This window comes from Hypomesus nipponensis, chromosome 19 (genome assembly GCF_054491055.1).
Source record: "Hypomesus nipponensis isolate SF chromosome 19, ASM5449105v1, whole genome shotgun sequence".
Classification (NCBI taxonomy): domain Eukaryota; kingdom Metazoa; phylum Chordata; class Actinopteri; order Osmeriformes; family Osmeridae; genus Hypomesus; species Hypomesus nipponensis.
In genome coordinates, this window is record NC_140379.1 from 10,424,602 (window position 1) to 10,441,648 (window position 17,047).

Below are 17,047 nucleotides of genomic sequence, written 5' to 3' on the forward strand. Positions count from 1 at the left end.
AAACCTAAACTTGGTATAAATGTGAATGTTTATGCAAGTGCCGAATTTCCTCGTCTTGATAGACTGCGTAGCAACAGGCAATGACAAATGGTTGTCCGTGTCCAGTTCCCTGTCCCTCCTTCAGGTCATGGATGTGTGATGCATGCATGCATGGTTCTTCACCAGTCTTGGAGTACTGCTCGCTCATCATCTGGCGGATGCGGTGTCTCCTCAGCGTCTCGATGAGGCGGGGCAGGGTCTGTTCGTCTGTGGGGTCCACCACATCAATGGAGGGCAGTGGTGGAAGACTGTCCAGGAGCTGGTTCAATAACCCTGGGTCATCTTAGCCAAAGCGGAAGGAGAACATGACAGGTTTATTCTTTCTGTTCTATTCTTCTCGTGGGCGGGGGGGGTTGTTTTTAGAAAACAATGCAATTGTGTGTATTACATTGTGATTCTTGAGAATACATTTTAAAAAGGTACAATATGGGTTTCTACACCTTTTGAACACTTTCATTGCTTGAAACCAAATATTCATGATTACAAAGTGTGTGTATGTGTAAAATGAGCTTAATACATATTAATATATTTGTGGAAATTAGAAGTTGTTTCATAAAAACAATTGCCTCGACTTTCAGGGTTTCCCACAGAAAATGTGTTAGTTAAGGTGGTAGGGTGGGGTTTGCCGGCGTAGCGGGCAATGCGTTCTGCAGAGAAGGGAGACTGGTGTTGGTCATGGTTTGGAATGGAGAAATCAGGACAATGGCAGACATTGCTATTAAAAACAACGTAGTTGGGCAGCAAGCTTGTGTTGCTTAGGCGGCCGCCTTAACTGAAAAGTGCTGCGGGAAACCCTGACTTTTCAAGGCCTGGACATTTTATTTGCAGGTTTTCAGTGATTGTCGGATCGTTATATAAAACATTGTGAATTTGAATATGAACTGTCAGATATAAATTGTGTGCAGTACCGATGTTGCTGGGTCCCCCATGTTCGTCCAGGTGCTGGGTCAGCTCATCCCTGAAGGCCTGGTTCCTGTGTCTGCGGCCCGCCGCCAGGCTGCAGATGGGCCGGTCCACAGGCCGGGCCACCTCCACCTCCTGGGTCATCTCCGCAAAGCGCATCACCAGCTGTGAACACAGACGTAAGGATAGGTAGGATGTGCTTACATGCATGCACAAAATGTCCATAAATGATTGTTGATTGCTTGCTACTCTAACATTATTGCTCACATTCCTCCCAACACATTTTATCAGTGCCTAAAGTTTCAATAACAAAAGTATCTGATCGAATAAAAGAGAAGGAGAAAAATGGTCCACAAAACATACCACAGTTTCTTCATAATCATCAGCTTTTGGGTTGACACACACCACCATTCTGACTTTGCCTTCACCGTCAAAGTAGTTCTTGAACAAATGAGTTACTTTGGAGTCTCTGTAAGGTACCATCTGCAACAGAAAACAAGTTACATCATCACTACAAGTACACTGGGGAGGTTCTTAAAAACAAATACATAACTTTATCTATCTATCTATCTCTATATCTATATCTATTTTTTTTTTTTTTACTGTATAAACTGAAATATTATACAGACCTTGTTTGTCCCACACATCTGGTTCTCTCGTAGAACCTCCATACATGTGCGGAGCGTCATCAGGGACTGGTTTATGTTGCCTGGGGAGGAGACCCGGCATGTACAAACTTAGTACTGGTCACATGGAAACGAAAGAAAAATCCTGGGAATATCAGAGTGGTCTTGGTTCCAGAAGTCACCTGCTTCTCTGAGGCGGCTGCCCTCTGCTCTGGTCCTACTTGTGCGTTCGCTCCCAGCCAGGTCCACCAAACAAAGCTGGCTCACAGTCACCTGGTTTTTATCCTATAAAACAAACACACGATTGATTCATATAAAATTGCTCAGCTTTTTTCTTTACCGAGTAACCGTATCATTATTAGCCTCTTTACACAGTAGGAGTTTGCTTCAAAAGGGTGCTCTGTATATTTTGCCCCTTTGAAGCCAAGCTAATAAGCACTCTTGACTGGGCAGGCAATATCTGCATGATTCTCAAAGCATGATAAAGATACAGGTGCCTACATGGAGAGACTTCACTTAATATTAACACTAACACCAATATCAAGGTTGTTTCTTACCTGTAGAATGTAGTCCCCATCCGCATCCAACGGCGCCTGGGCCAGTTTGACTATGAACACACTGTGGGACCGACTCGACTCGCGGTTCAGCTGAGTGTTTGCTATCCTCCTTTTCTTTTGACCTGGATCCAAGCACAGGCACGTAAATCAGATAATCAAAGATTGTAAACGATGGCCTTTTCCAGAGTAAATGTTTCACTCACCCCGCCAAAACACTTCAAAGGCTTCTTCAGTGGACTTCACCTCCACCTCTGTACATCCAGCCACATACATGTTGTGATTCTGATCCTCACGAAGAATCTTAGACTGTGGTGGTCTGATACAAGATAGAAAGGTTAGGCATAGAAAGACTCAAATCAAGCACCAATTGTTCACAATGATGGTCAACCAAGATGAATCCAACTAAACTGCAATGACAGTGAATGAAATCAACTAAAAGGGAAGAGATGAGTCTGCATGTCATTTACAGTGTATACAGCATTACAATCAGAGGCAGGACGCACAAGTTTGAGCCATTCCGGGAAGCTTGAGCCTGATTTGTGTCAAAGACAAACCACGCAGAGCCAATCACACTGCTCACACACGCCCCAAAGCGACTACCTCTAATGAGAGGGGAATGGGGAGCAAAGTCTCCTTACTACAACTCATGCCATAAGCAGGGAGTTTGATTAGGAGGGTATGGGGAAGGGATGACAGGAAACCATGAGACTACATGTACTGCCAGTTACTAGCGAGAAGAGGGAGGAGTAAGGGGGGCATATTGTATACACTGGTAACATACACAAACTCAGGGTTCCGCACAGGTGTGCCTCCACCCAGCCACCTAATGAAGACAAAACATGTCAATCTCTGATGTATAGCACATGGGCCTAGACCTCCAAGAAATGAAGACCGACATGCACTACGGCAAAAAACTACAATAATTCACCTCCACTTTCACAGTGACGATCACACAGACAAATATGCTCATCAAAGAAAAGGACCACGCAAGAATTTACTGTAGCAGACTCAAATCGCCATGAGTCATTCTATTGAAATACCTTCAACCAAGCCCATCATAGCTAAATTGGAATTATGGAAAAGAGCATTTGACTTACTTGGGTCTAATAGGGTCATAGGGCACCTCCTCCAGGAGATCATAAATGTAGTTGTTGTATATTTCAATGTAGGACACAAACACACTGTAACAGCTGTCCTCGTCCACACCCTCAGACCTGCAGGCCTCCTCTGGGTCAATCATGTCTGCACACTCTGGGTCTGGTTTTTGTCTAAAAGAGATTATTTAGACAATGGTAGTCCACTTTAAGGTAAAGACACACACACCAAAGTATTTTAGTAAGCAACAACTAGTAGAAAGAATAAAACAATAATAAAATTCCTTAATAACCTGATCTTTACATTACAGAACCCGAACTGAAAAATATGAAAAAAGTGGTGCCAGATTCATTTATTTGTATTTCACGTGGTTCAAGAAATACATACTTTGAGGAAGGAGTCTTTGGCACGGACAGTTGACACTCTCTCTTCTGCCTCTCAAGAAGGGCATCAACTTGGTTCTGGATCTCCATCCCATTCTTGTCATCTGTCCTAAAGACCTGAAAAACAGAAAATGTACACCGTTCTAAACAATCCTTTTACAGGTTCCTTCTTATGAAGATGTGAATACACTAAACCCATACTACTCAAGTACAGATTGTATTAGAACTTGTGTTTCTTACATATCTCTTAGCCTGAAAAGGGCTGATGCTGTTGAAAAGCATGTCCAGTGAGCGAGGGAGGAGTCCACCTTCTCCAGGTGATCCTGTCATGGTAAAGGTCTTTCCACTTCCTGTGACACCATACGTGAACAGTAGACCTAATAGCAACAGAGGAAAACTCTTCAGTAGTATTGCAACCAAACAAATAGCTTGGTTTACTAGGGAGCATATACAAATGGGTTGTTTTTTTGCTCACCTACCATTTTTACAATGAATGAGATCCTCCACTAGTGGTTTGGCAATATCTTTAAACAACTCGTTTTGGGTTGTCTGGATTCCAAAAACCTTCTTGAACGAGTATTGAGTCTGAAAGCCACAAGAGAAATGTGTACTGCTATTTCTTAGCCAATTTGTCTTCCATCCCAGGCAAGCATGTTGTTAGATGTATTTTACCCTCTTACCTCTTTGTATTCTCCATTGCGGTTGGCTTTGAGGCCATCAGGAGCATGCAGCTGAATAGTGGAGCTGCTTATCATTTCTATAGAACACTCCTCATCTTCTGCTCCCAATGGACGTATACGACAGTACACCTAAACACAGAGAAAATGCACTTGAAGTCAATGTAATATCTAATGTTTGACTTTGACATGGTAGGTGGTGTTAGGTCTTATTTGGAAAGGGTAGTTAGCATGGCAGCCAACTTACTCCAACCGGGTCTTTCTGTGTGTTTGACGTTTTCTTTGGGACTGGCCTCCGAGGAGTTTTTCCTTTTCTGTCAAGCAAAGAAATGGATTGAGAGTACAGCAATAGCAAGTATAATGGATAGGTTGATAATTGCTGGCCAGCTACACACATCACCAATCAAGAGTTTATTGAAATATACCAAGCGGGTGCTCGGACGTAGATCAGCTGTGACTGCATTCCAAGTAATTAAACAAATCAAGCTCCAGCTAGCTAGCTTACTACTGAACGTTTAGCATGTCTAATTCGTAGACAAATTATCCAATTTAAATGATCAAATGTTACGTATAAATGATGGCAAGTAATTCATTATTGCCATACAATTTCTCCAGAGACGACATTTCAATAAAAGCCACTCGCTACTGCTAGACTAGTTTTATAATGCTAGCTACAGTACACGGCGGCGTAGTTTTTGAATGCAAGTGGCATGCTACGTCATCAATAAGGTAACTGTCGAGCATGCAACAGTCCTTTCACTGATTCAGTAATCGTAAACTATGAAACAAATATATAGATATATATATACATATATATATACTCACGTTGGTCTCTGCATTGTGTAGGGCAACTATATTGTGTTGTTTATGTTACCAGACAGTGAACTGAACTCGGCTGAGCGCCCCTTCTATATTTGAAAATTCCCTCTCGTAAAACGTCTGTTTCCGGTTTTGTCTTTAAACCAATAACATCTCTGACAAAGCGTTGACGTCCCGCCCCAATTTACTGTGTAGACCACAGTGGAGCGCTTGAGATCTGTTAGCTAATCTTTCCGCAGAATTATCTTAAAATCTTAAATGTATAATCCTAATGTTGGTTCATAGGCCTAAATTTCATCTATAACCTACGATCATGAGTTTATAATGGTAGACTAATATTAGCCATATCACCCCAAAGGAGATTAATTCAAAGTTAAGATATTGATGACACAAACTACAATAATTAGTAATGAAAAGGTAGGGCCTATAAATAGTTAAAGTAAATGTTCCTCTTTGACTGTGAACTGATAGTTCTACACAAATTAAGCATAGGTTATTGTTGTTTGATTATAAAACAAAAAGTTTCTTTGATCATATTTATTGAACAAAAATACGTAATAAATATCTGTATTAAATGGGTACCTTTCATGCAAAGTTAAATATTTGTATTTTATACATATACACAAGCTATTAAATACAAAGACAGTAGTCCATGACAGTGCTCCCAATTCAGTCTCCCCATGTAGTGTGAGATTCACGGTTTGTAAGTGCACAATACATTTGGTTTCATAAATAAACGGAATATACATACAGAATACACATGTGGTAATACATTTCCTGTCAAAGGACATATTTTGCATTTATCACCCACTTTAAAGTATCTGTTTTCCAGCCACATGTTCTCTTCATGGTACACAACAAAACTGAGGAAAGAAAAGCCTGTGTGTACCCGTCATTAAGTAAATCTGCTACACTTTTTTATCCTTCATCATTCATCAGCAATTTAACAGCTGTAGCTCTTGTCAGAATATGTGCAAAACATATGGATGTTCCCTCAGGTTGGATCCTCTTCTTTTGGCACTATTTTGTCAATGTAAACGGTGCCATTGTCCTTTGTGAAACAGCTTAAAATGCCTATGGATTATGATGTGTGGATGCATCACCAGTCCATTGTAAAGTAACAACTCAACTCCTATGAAAAAAGACTCCATGCTATGTCAAGCCATGGAGGTTCACAGCCCCCATAGCTCACCCAAATTCCACCCATAACAGCCTATTCTAAAATGACAAGGGCTTTTGAAGATGGAAAAGAATAACCCTTTAACCCTTTAAAAGTCAATTGTTGTTAGGAGTGGCAACATGACTTCATGTCATTATCACAGATCTTTCTCCCTTGTGCAGATGACCACAGAGGTAGACTGAAGAGGAAAATGATTAGAAGACTAAGAACTATACACATCAGTGCCGCTCCCATCGTGTTAGCGAAGGTGATGGGCAGGGAGTTTGTGAGGAGCCAGTCCCGTCTCCCCATCATGTCCTGCTGAATCGCCTCCATCTGGAAGTGGGTGCCAATAATGCCGCACACATGAAACAATTGGTGGCTGTGGCCTTTAGAGGGCACAATAGGACAGTGGTTAGTTCAGCTGCAGTACAGTGGAGGGAAAAATGTGGCAATGCAGACACAAACAATCAATGGCTCACAGCAAAGATTAATTATGTGGGTGAACAAATGTGGAGGATGTTGTGTTGCCAATGTTCTCCATAGTGCAAGGTGACTGTGCTCACCTATGTAATCAAAACTGCCAGGGGCCAGACGCTCTGGTAGATGTGTGGCAAAGAGAAAGGCAGTAAGGAAGGCTAGAGCAATGTGACGTAAATGCAGAGGATTGGTGTCATTGGTTGTGCAGCTTTCACCTGTACACAAAAAGATCTGCCGGCAAATAAATGCAAAGAAATTAGCTTTTGGTACTACTAAACTCATAGGTTTGTGGCAAGCAGGTTCACTACAACTATAATGCAGAATTATTTTATATAGAATCCTACTTGGCACACTTACTGAAAAATTTAGTGGGCTGAATTAGACAGTCCTAATAAAGTAAACCGTATTAATTTGAAGGGTTAAGGTTTGTGCTGTTGAACAACGTATGAAAACATTATATACAAAGAAGACCTACCCTGTAAAAGAGTGGAATGTTGTCAAACATGTAGGGGTAGGCAAAGGCAATAATACGAAAACCTTTTCCAAACTTTGGACTTTCTGTGAATCTGGAACAAAGACAATTTAATGATTATCTATCTAATTAAGAATATACAGGCATACAGTAAATCGTAGACACCAGCAACAACATATTTTACTTCAGTCTTAGAATTATGTGTGGTATGGTGGTACCTGTCAAACTTGAAAAATATAGTACACTTTTATGTTTGACACAGCACTTAGATCAGGTTCCGCATTTTACAGAGATTTCTCTACAATTTAATGCGGAGATGACAACACCAGGTTACACCCTGTTTCACTTCAAGTCACCCATATTGTTATGGTCCCCTGCATACTGCAATACCTTAAGTTGAATCCCTCAGTCACACACATTCCTGACTTGTCAAACAACCTTCTTAACCTGCTGAGTCATCTAAGACTCTGATTAGCAAAACCAGATTTTCATCTGAGTGTCATTCAAATAAATATCAGCGTAAGTGTGAATTCAGTCAACTCCCTCTTTGGTTAGTAGTACAGACTTTCTGTTGCTAACAACATGTTATTAACAACATGCAATACACGCCAGGATGTTTTTTTCTTTGAGCAGCTTAGTGCCACAGTATTGAATGAATTCCCGGTTTGTGGTTTACTCAAATGTACACTACAAAGATGGTGGTGTTCACAGTTATGTTTTGATCTGGGAAATTGGGAGAGTTAGGGAAATAGCTAGAAGAAGGATATTTTTTAACTCATGGTTGTTAGTTCAAAGGCAATTTTTGGAAAGCACAAACACAACATGCATGGAGTTTACCTTTGTACGCTGTCATGGTTATATTGTAGAAATGTCAGTCCAAGCCTTAGAGAGAGAGGAGTGAAGAGTGAGACTTGCATGTTCAGACAGCCATACCAAAACACTATTATATGAGGCTTGATGTAACATAGACAAGTTGGAAAACCTTATATACAGTCTTTACACATTTGTGTGTCATAGACTTAATAAATATATTACATCATTAGTTTATTTATTACCATATATCCCCCAAAACCACACATAAGTAAAAGTAAATTTTGTTAACATTGTTTCCCCCAACAAGTTTCCTTACCTTGAATAACAGGCTAAGCAAGTGCAGACAACAGTGTTAATAACGGCGAAGAAGAGGAAGTATTGGTGGAATGTGCTTTTCACCCACTTATCAGGGATGACATAGGCAGAGTAGGTGATGGCAGAACCTGTAACAAAACAAAGATGTGTGTGATACAAATGAAAACCCATATTTAGCACACACAAGAACACCTGTGTTACAGAACACACCAGCAAAAACATGCTACACGTAAATGTCCAAAATACACACCTATGTAGACATCCATATCAGCTGGTGAATGACTCAAGTGCCCTTATCACACTCACACTTATAGTGGAGGTAGAGGTGTGAAACATGGGTGTACATGTAATGTACAAGTGAACTACTCATGTGATGGAAGCACACATGTCTTCTTCAGACTGATTTCCTAGAAATGTGCCACTCTCAAATGACCTTTCAGAGCCTATTTTATAACTAAAATGTCCATTCACTGTTAGAATTTTTATTCATTTTTTCTTTAACATACATGCTTTTGAGCTCCACAATTGATGAAAGAATAAACACATTTCCCATCTGAATTTTCTGGAAATCCTCTGGAAATGTCTTTAAATGTACTGGCCATTTTTACCCCTTACCATATAAGTATGTTATTTTAAAGAAGTGTTTGGTGATCAATTCCCAAATCAAACTTGACAAGTTTCTGAAATATAATACTTTTGAATTACAACGCAAAACGAGAGATGCATAAGATATTAGCTGATGGTTATAAATGTTATATCTGCTAGTTTCTGTCCACTCACCTAGACTGTAGAAACTCAGTGCTCCATAGTCGAAAAAAAAGCAGACATGGCGGGCACGTGTGGACATAGAGCTGAAAGTGTGAGCGCAGCTGGACGCTAGCGGGTACACACAGCACGACACCAGGAAGACCAAGAGGGGCCAGGTGAACGAGTCCTCCCAGACGTCCTGCATCAAAAGCACCATCAGCAACTTCCCCAGGAAGTACCTGCCAACAAGACACACAGGAGTCGCTGTTACACCTAAGTATACAGTAGCTCATCCCTGTGTCACACTAATATTGGCACATGTATGTTACACAGATTTTGTGTGTCCCATTACATGGTACAGAATGCTACAGCAGGCCAAAAATGCCACGGGATGCCAATTGATAAATGCCATACTACATCTGGGTGCAATTGTGGGATGCATGCCTCTCTGGCAGTATTAAAGCTAATCTGACTCACAACTCTCTGCACACCAAATCCCTGATGGTGTAGCAGCAGGATAATGGCTCCTTATTGTGCAAGGCAAGTCATTTCAAAATGTGAGAAGTAAAATAAACTGGCCTGGTTGTATTGTTCTAAAAGACCACTACATGTCTCTTCAGTCACCGACTGTGGAGTTATATAAGAGTGTACTACAGGGCACACAACAAGTGAAGTTATCTTATCACAGTGGCTGGGGCTTGGCCCTTAAACACACATTTATAGAGGTAACGAGCTGGCTTTCCATGTCTCTGCACACCTCATTAACAAATGAACCTTATTTGTGCTTCTCTCCATCACTGCACCCAGTTGTTGTTTAATTGTGTCAACTCATTTGAGAGGTGTAAGCAGAGCTCATTAACGTTGACTTGTAGCCCTGAGTTCCTCACCAGACCCCAGTCCACACACAAAGAAACACGCATAAACACATGCACACACACACACGTTCAAACACACACACATGGACAAAAAGGTAGGCACTCACACTCACACAGACACACAGAAAGCCTCTGTGGAATATATGGCAGCCACGGCAGATCATGTCAACTGTGGGGGAAGTGAGGCAGGTCTATGGGGAGCAGTTCCCACTAGCACCAATGCCCCAGCCTCATCACACAGCTCCTCACCTTCTTTCTGCCATCATCAACAAACCTGGGCACCATGGTTGCTACAAAGACCTAGGACTGGTTATTTTCAGTCACATTTGTTTACATAGCTGATACTATATATCTGTTCTCCCTCAAAGATGTCATATCTGAGAGAAAAGTATTGACACCACATTGACATTTGTACCATATGAGATGCTGACCACAAAGAAAGCTACAGCAGGTGCTGATGTTGTTCGAATTTCCATGGATGTTAAGTGTGGAGGATTTGGCGTTTTGGGTATGATCAGGATTCTCTGTTGACAGTAGGGCGTGCACCATGCTAGACAGCTTTCAGGTATGGTTTTTGAGATGCCTGTAGGCTTGTTTTACATTTACTCATTTAGCAGACGCTCTTATCCAGAGACAGACAGTAAGTACAGGGATATACCCTGAGGCAAGTAGGGTGAAGTGCCTTGCCCAAGGACACAACGTCATTTGGCATGGCCAGGAATCGATCCAGCGACCTTCAGATTACTAGCCCGATTCCCTAACCATTCAGCCACCTGACTCCCTCCCCACCATACATGGCTGTATGTCTTTGAGACTCTATGAAAAACATTGTAGAATGTGTTATTCTGGCTTTTTTAGATATCTCTGCAGTAAGATATATTTGTTTCTATTAATGTGCTGAAGTTCCTCGTTAAAATGTTCATCATAAAACGCTGTCAACATATTTGTCATTGATGGATGCGTTGGAATGCTAGAGGTATGTGGGATTGGCTATGACTGAGTAATTGTTTTGTTTGTTTGTTTGTATTCTGAACCAGAAACCTGGTTTGTATTAAACCAAGATGATACTAGAACAATCAAGATATCTGTAAGGACAGTTCATATTGCACTTAATAAACTGTGCTTCAACAGACCTAGCATTTGCCAAACACAAACATTAGATACACAAACATTTGGACAAAACTTTGTTCTGTTAAATGAATGCAAATATTCCCTCTCTGTCATATATATCAATTACAATGTGAATAGGCCTTTCTGCGGATCCCCTTCAAGAATAAGAAATGCTTCAGAAATCAGGCACCTTAAAAGCTTGACTCAAGTCAAACTTTACACTTGATGTGTGTGAACGTACCCTGCTATGAGGTAAGTTGTTTCTTATCAGTAATAATGTCATTTTGAAACACCCTATGCAATTTTTAAAGCAAGGACCTAGTCATGTTATTGATATTTGAAATTATTTTTACAAATATTTGAATGCAGAGAATATAATGATTGAAAAGTGTGAAAATGTATGTATTTTGACTATACCAGGTAGGAAGGAAGTGGGTCCATATGTTGAGCGTCTCATTGGTCAGCTGGAAAAGGCTCAGGATGCAATCAGTTGCCGAGCTGCGTGGATGGCGATAGCCAGAGATGATGCTGTCCTCATGGAAAACCTAGAAATAAAACCTTACTTTTTGTTACTTGCCAACACTCAATACACTAGTAGCTATGGAGAGCAGATTTACAAAGTGCACAATCAAATCCATGTTTTTCAAATAATTGTACATTCCTTTACAATTGCTTCCAATTTAAATGGAAAACATTGGATTGCAGTCTAATAAAATATGAGAGCAATTAACAAAATCACCTTTCAAATAAATTCTTCCCCAGGTGAGTCTTTAATAACGTTTGTACTTAAGTCAACAACCAACTAGAACCCACTATTCATTCATTCAACGAAACAAAAACCTGAGAAGTGTCAGTAGTAATTACATATTAGCTCCAGTGAGCAATGAGTAAACTTACTTTGGGTACTTGGTTGATGGTGAAGACTCGGGGTAGTTTGATCAGGCTGAGCATGGTGTCAGGGAAGTACAGAGCTGGGGTTTTGACTGTCTCAATGAAGTGGCTTGGAAGAAGCTCCACTCTTTATGAAGTTGTTGTTGCTATATTGCACTGTAGGTCCCTCCCATCTAGCCTCCCACTCATCCAGAATATCCAGTACACCTGTGTGTGTGTCTCTCTCTCTCTCTCTCTCTCTCTCTCTCTCTCTCTCTCTCTCTCTCTCTCTCTCTCTCTCTCTCTCTCTCTCTCTCTCTCTCTCTCTCTCTCTCTCTCTCTCTCTCTCTCTCTCTCTCTCTCTCTCTCTCTCTCTCTCTCTCTCTCTCTCTCTCTCTCTCTCTCTCTCTCTCTGTCTCTTTCTCACTCACACAGAGATTATGCGAGACTTTGCGCATAACAAACTCAGCAAGTCAAGCAGGTTTTGGGTGTGAAATCACAGTCAGATTCACCAGGCAGCTGCAAGTGACATCAATTGTTATAAGCAGAATCACATTTTTAGCTCACAGACAGTTGACACACAAGAGCTACAAGTGGTTTATCATGAACATGCTACTTTTGAACACAAACAAAACAGGGATTACAGTGCATTAAGGGTGTGAATTGCACTGGTGGTAAAAAATAGCATTTCTATCATTCCATTCTCTCATTACCTTCATCCAACGCTAGAAAGAATAAGTGTCACACCCAGAGAGCAGAAGGTAGGAAGCTGAGTAAATATTGATCTTGTTCAAATTCTTAAGACAATGAATGCATTTCCTTTAACTATCAAAAGGTTGTAATGGGGACACAAATTCAGGCTTTAACATTCAATAAGCTTTTTTGTGTGCTTTGTATTCAAGCTATGAAAAAACGTAAAATAATTTTATGAGAAAGACTGTGTGGCTTGTAAATAGTTTATATTAAATTATTCGGTCACAGGCTCTAAAGTGGACACGCTGTACAAAATACGAATATGTTAAATCCAACAAACAAAGTTATGTTGAGTTAGGTTAGGTAATTTTTTATGTTTGTCTTGCACAGAATGTACTGTTAATTTATAATCTCAGAGACTAGAATACATGCAAATTAACTCAAGGCAAAGGTCAACAAAGACAATCCAAAGCAATCCAAATCTCTGGTCTTTGTAGTATGTGTAGTGGCCATTCAAAGTATGAATGAAAAGGATACCTTGCCCTTTGCTTTGCAGCAATGTCCATGAACAGAATTAAAACTGGGCCTGCCATGGATGCACTTCTAGATACTGAACCTGATACATGTTGGGCCTCATGTGGCTTATGCTTTGCTCATTTCAACTTGCTTTGCTTGCTTTGGCTGTGTGACAGTACTTTGTGTTAATATGTCAATCTGCAAACCAGAGTTCAGTCTTTCAAGACTAGAGTAAAAAAAAATCATCACTCATTTTTTTGCCTAGACCCATAAATAAACCAACAATGTATATCCCATTTTGAATATGTGGATAACCAGAAAAGCACATTGTGGGCAACAATAAACATAGTGTGTGCTGTCAAATACAATAAGTACAAGAAATGGAACTGACGTGCAAATGGTACAAAGATGTGACAAAAAAACGTATTGTTGAAGTCTGTATGTGTCTGTAAAACTGTACTCTCCTACCTCACAGATTGATTGTGGGTAATTGTACCCTTTGGTTTTAATGTCAGGGTTTAGAAACAATTGTAGATATAGAGAAACAGTGGCAGGTCTCCCTACAGAGCTGTATGAACAAACCATTCTCCATTTCAACTCTTCTAGATTTGAATACTCTTTTCAGGCAACAACTTCAACTGTCAATAACAGGTATGTATCAGTCACTGAGTCACAACAAGCACAAATGTGTATTGATTTCTATTAGGTTCAATTTTAGAACACAGTGGCCTGAGGAAAGCCCCTCCTCACTGAAAGGCTCGTGACACACTGCATGGAGTGCCAAAATCAACACTGTCAAACAAGATTATCAGTCTGATGAAACCAAAATGTAAGGATTTGGTCTGAAATCCAAGCACCACATCTCGGGGAACCCAGGCAATGCTGTCCCCCTGGCTGATATAGCATCCCTATAGTTAAACACGATGGTGGCAGCATTGTGGGTATGTTTTTCAGTGGCAGGGTCTGGGAGACTAGAGTGGATCAAGGGAAATATTTAAGTTGCATATATGACAAAGTACAGCAAGATCCTTGGAAAGAAATGAGAAAGGCTTTGGAACAAGGAAACCTTGCTTTTGGGCTCGGGACTTCAGACCAGGGTGCAGGTTCACCTTCCATCCTAATTGCTGCAATTGTGATCATTTTCAAATACAATGAAAAAAGGGCATTGATTAAACAAAAAATTGAAAATTACATATAGTTACATTTTGCAGTCAGAGAGGCGTAAATCAAATTTGCATTCACATTTCTATACAATACCACTTTCTATCACTAGATGTCAGTGTTTTCCTTTAAAAAAAAAAACTGTGGTGTCCATAATAGAATGTTCATATGTGAAAAATGGGTAAAGATTTTTTTGGTGGTAAAATGTTGAATTAGAGCAATAGCTTTAACGTTTTAGATTGATTTGAGATTCTTACTTGACTAGCCGATTACACATTTTAATAAATCTTTGTGCTCGTCCCTGAAAACTTTCAATAAGTTCTTAAGAGGACGCTAAATCAGCAAAAAGTTTGCAAACATGTTTAGTGTACAGCTAATGGGTAATTAGAGATTAACTCCAACCCAATCAAAAGAACCACCACAGCCACTTACAGAGGGAAAGCGTTGTGCATACTGTAGTTTGCTCTGACTGTTAATAAGAAAATACCCAAGGTCCCCCACCTTATCCTGCAAGCAAAAAGCCCTCTCGCCAGTATTTGTGTAACATCAGCATAACCTCAAAGAAGCTTCTTACACAGGAGCATTCATTATGAAAGCCTCTGGAGGTAACTGGGAATGGCTCACTTTGATGTATACGCCGCAGTTCTGAGGTCAATGAGTTCAGTGCCCAAGAGATCCTAATGTCTTTAGATACATTATGAACTTGATGCCTATTGCTTTGAATGAGTGCCTGCTAAATGTTATGGAATAGGGTTGACTGTAATACCATTGGTGCTAATGTGACCACAGGTTAGTGGGTAAGGGGCTGAGAGTTGAGGGTTGGGCTGATGACAAGCTGCTGTGTAAAGGTCCCTCAGTACCCCCCTGGTACCCCCCCGGTTTCCCCCTTGTACCCTCCTGGCTATGTTGCCAGGGTTCTGGGAGTGTGTTTCTGAGTGAGTGGTTAGTGGCGGACGCTCCAGGTCCCTGGCAGCCCTGTCTGATACATTATTCATGATAGATAGGCATCTTAGGGTGCTCTCTCTCTCTCCCACTCCCTTTATTATCACCTTTTCACTTTACCATTCCTCTCACTTGTCATGTTAACAAATGTTACACTCCTCTCTACCTATATTGTCTCCTACCACTCCTACACTTCACTAACAATGGAAAGACGCAATTACGTTTCTGGTTTAGGACATCAACATCTGTAAATAACATGAAAAGATTATGTTGTTTTTCTTGTTTTAGGGGGTCAAGAGAGAAAATAACAGCTTGCTTTTAGACTGAATGAGGTTCTAGATACAAAACATTTCCTTTGGAGCAGAGAATGGCAGATTTGAGACAAGGGATCATAAGACAACCATATTCAGTCCAATCTTCTCCAAATTATTTATTAAGCAAACCAAAATGGATCATCCACAAATCTTAGTTTTTGCACACATAGTTCTCTGTGAAACATCCCATATAAAAGGAAAAACATTTAAAGACACATTTAATTGTAACTCATTTGAGTCTGAAAAATTAGAGTGACATCTCCCAAAATGGCCTCCAATAAAGCTACAGTGGTATTGACCTTGTCCATCTTCATCTTTCTGTAAACTTCATTCTTCCACACAGTGTCACCTTTCATGGACCCAAGCCTCCGTCCCAAATGCACTTTACCCACTGGGTCCCAAACTCAATGATGGTGGGTTCAACCCTGAGCTAATCTGATCAGATTCACCATAATATGAGGCGTTCTAAGCCCTCTACCTCCTGGCTCCGAAGCTTCATAAATTCCTCTAATGGTATCACAATAGTCTCAATGACATCTGAAAGGCACTAAGGGAGGAGGAGAATGGCACCGAAGAGAGCCAATAAAGACACAATGGCCTGGAGTCTGGGCTTGGCCTCGTTTGAAGGAAGGAGGGAGACAAAGGCTCCGTCAGAGGGAGACTTCATATTATTAGTGTTGGATGGGAAGGAGGCAGACAGGGGGAGAGATTGTGTGATTATATGCATGTGTGGTTAACTTTTTTCTTGAAAATGTCAAGAAAGTAATGAATTAAGACTGGATGTTTTGTGTGTAAAGAAAGTAGTTGTTTATGAGACACAATATGGCTATTTTAATTGAATCAAATTGATATGGTAATAGTGTTAACACAGCAATTTTGAAAGAAATATAATATTTTGTGTACACAACTCTGAAAATGACTCCCCAAATTGTTTAAAGCCCTAAAAATGGATGTAGATATAATATAATTTGCTCTGCGAACAACCAGACATGGTGCAGTCTTGCATTCAAGTTCCCGAAATGACTTACACAGTCTAATTCTAAAAGTCTAATTCGAAAAAAGTAGGTAGGAGAGGGAGGAAGAAGTCCACATTAGTGCGTAAAAATTATACAAGTAGGCCATACTGATTTTTATGTCTGTACTTGAAAGTGAACAATAAAGTTTCTCTGCTATACTTCTCTATGGTTGCAGAAAGAGGCCATTGCACTTTGACTTTAGAAAAAAAACTTTATTTTACAACATTAGAAAGCAATTTTAAGCACAAAGATTTACTCTCTCTCTCTCTCTCTCTCTCTCTCTCTGTATATATATATATATATATATATATATATATATATATATATATATATACTGTATATATATATATAAACACTTTCTTCTGCATACAAAAATGGTAGCATGTGCACATTGTGCTTGGATTGCAAAGTCTGTCCAACCGCTCTCTGGGTATCCCATGGCAATAGGACCCCGTAACATTTTAT

General features: G+C 40.2%; 2 protein-coding genes across 6 annotated transcripts in view; both read right to left on the reverse strand.

The window, feature by feature from the left end:
* The window catches only part of LOC146246962 (kinesin-like protein KIF23), a 45,122-nt gene extending 39,902 nt beyond the window's left edge, over positions 1-5,220 (reverse strand). For all 5 annotated transcript variants that reach the window (XM_084682838.1, XM_084682837.1, XM_084682836.1 and 2 more), the window contains exons 1-14: positions 5,106-5,220; positions 4,528-4,594; positions 4,284-4,412; positions 4,083-4,188; positions 3,844-3,980; positions 3,608-3,720; positions 3,223-3,393; positions 2,329-2,441; positions 2,126-2,247; positions 1,751-1,853; positions 1,572-1,651; positions 1,306-1,425; positions 948-1,107; positions 163-321 (exon numbers count right to left, since the gene is read on the reverse strand). In XM_084682838.1, coding sequence (XP_084538964.1) covers positions 163-321; positions 948-1,107; positions 1,306-1,425; positions 1,572-1,651; positions 1,751-1,853; positions 2,126-2,247; positions 2,329-2,441; positions 3,223-3,393; positions 3,608-3,720; positions 3,844-3,980; positions 4,083-4,188; positions 4,284-4,412; positions 4,528-4,594; positions 5,106-5,119 — 1,594 coding nt within the window. In that variant the 5' untranslated portion in view covers positions 5,120-5,220. The remainder of the gene's footprint in view (positions 1-162; positions 322-947; positions 1,108-1,305; positions 1,426-1,571; positions 1,652-1,750; positions 1,854-2,125; positions 2,248-2,328; positions 2,442-3,222; positions 3,394-3,607; positions 3,721-3,843; positions 3,981-4,082; positions 4,189-4,283; positions 4,413-4,527; positions 4,595-5,105) is intronic.
* Positions 5,221-5,663: 443 nt separating this feature from the next.
* paqr5b (progestin and adipoQ receptor family member Vb) lies at positions 5,664-12,031 on the reverse strand. The gene is made up of 8 exons (XM_084682311.1): positions 11,968-12,031; positions 11,488-11,615; positions 9,119-9,324; positions 8,340-8,466; positions 8,048-8,092; positions 7,214-7,304; positions 6,825-6,969; positions 5,664-6,647 (listed from the first exon to the last, which is right to left on the reverse strand). Exons 1-8 carry the CDS (start codon positions 12,019-12,021, stop codon positions 6,385-6,387), a joined length of 1,059 nt encoding a protein of 352 aa, XP_084538437.1. The 5' UTR covers positions 12,022-12,031; the 3' UTR covers positions 5,664-6,384.
* Between the last annotated feature and the right edge of the window lie 5,016 nt (positions 12,032-17,047).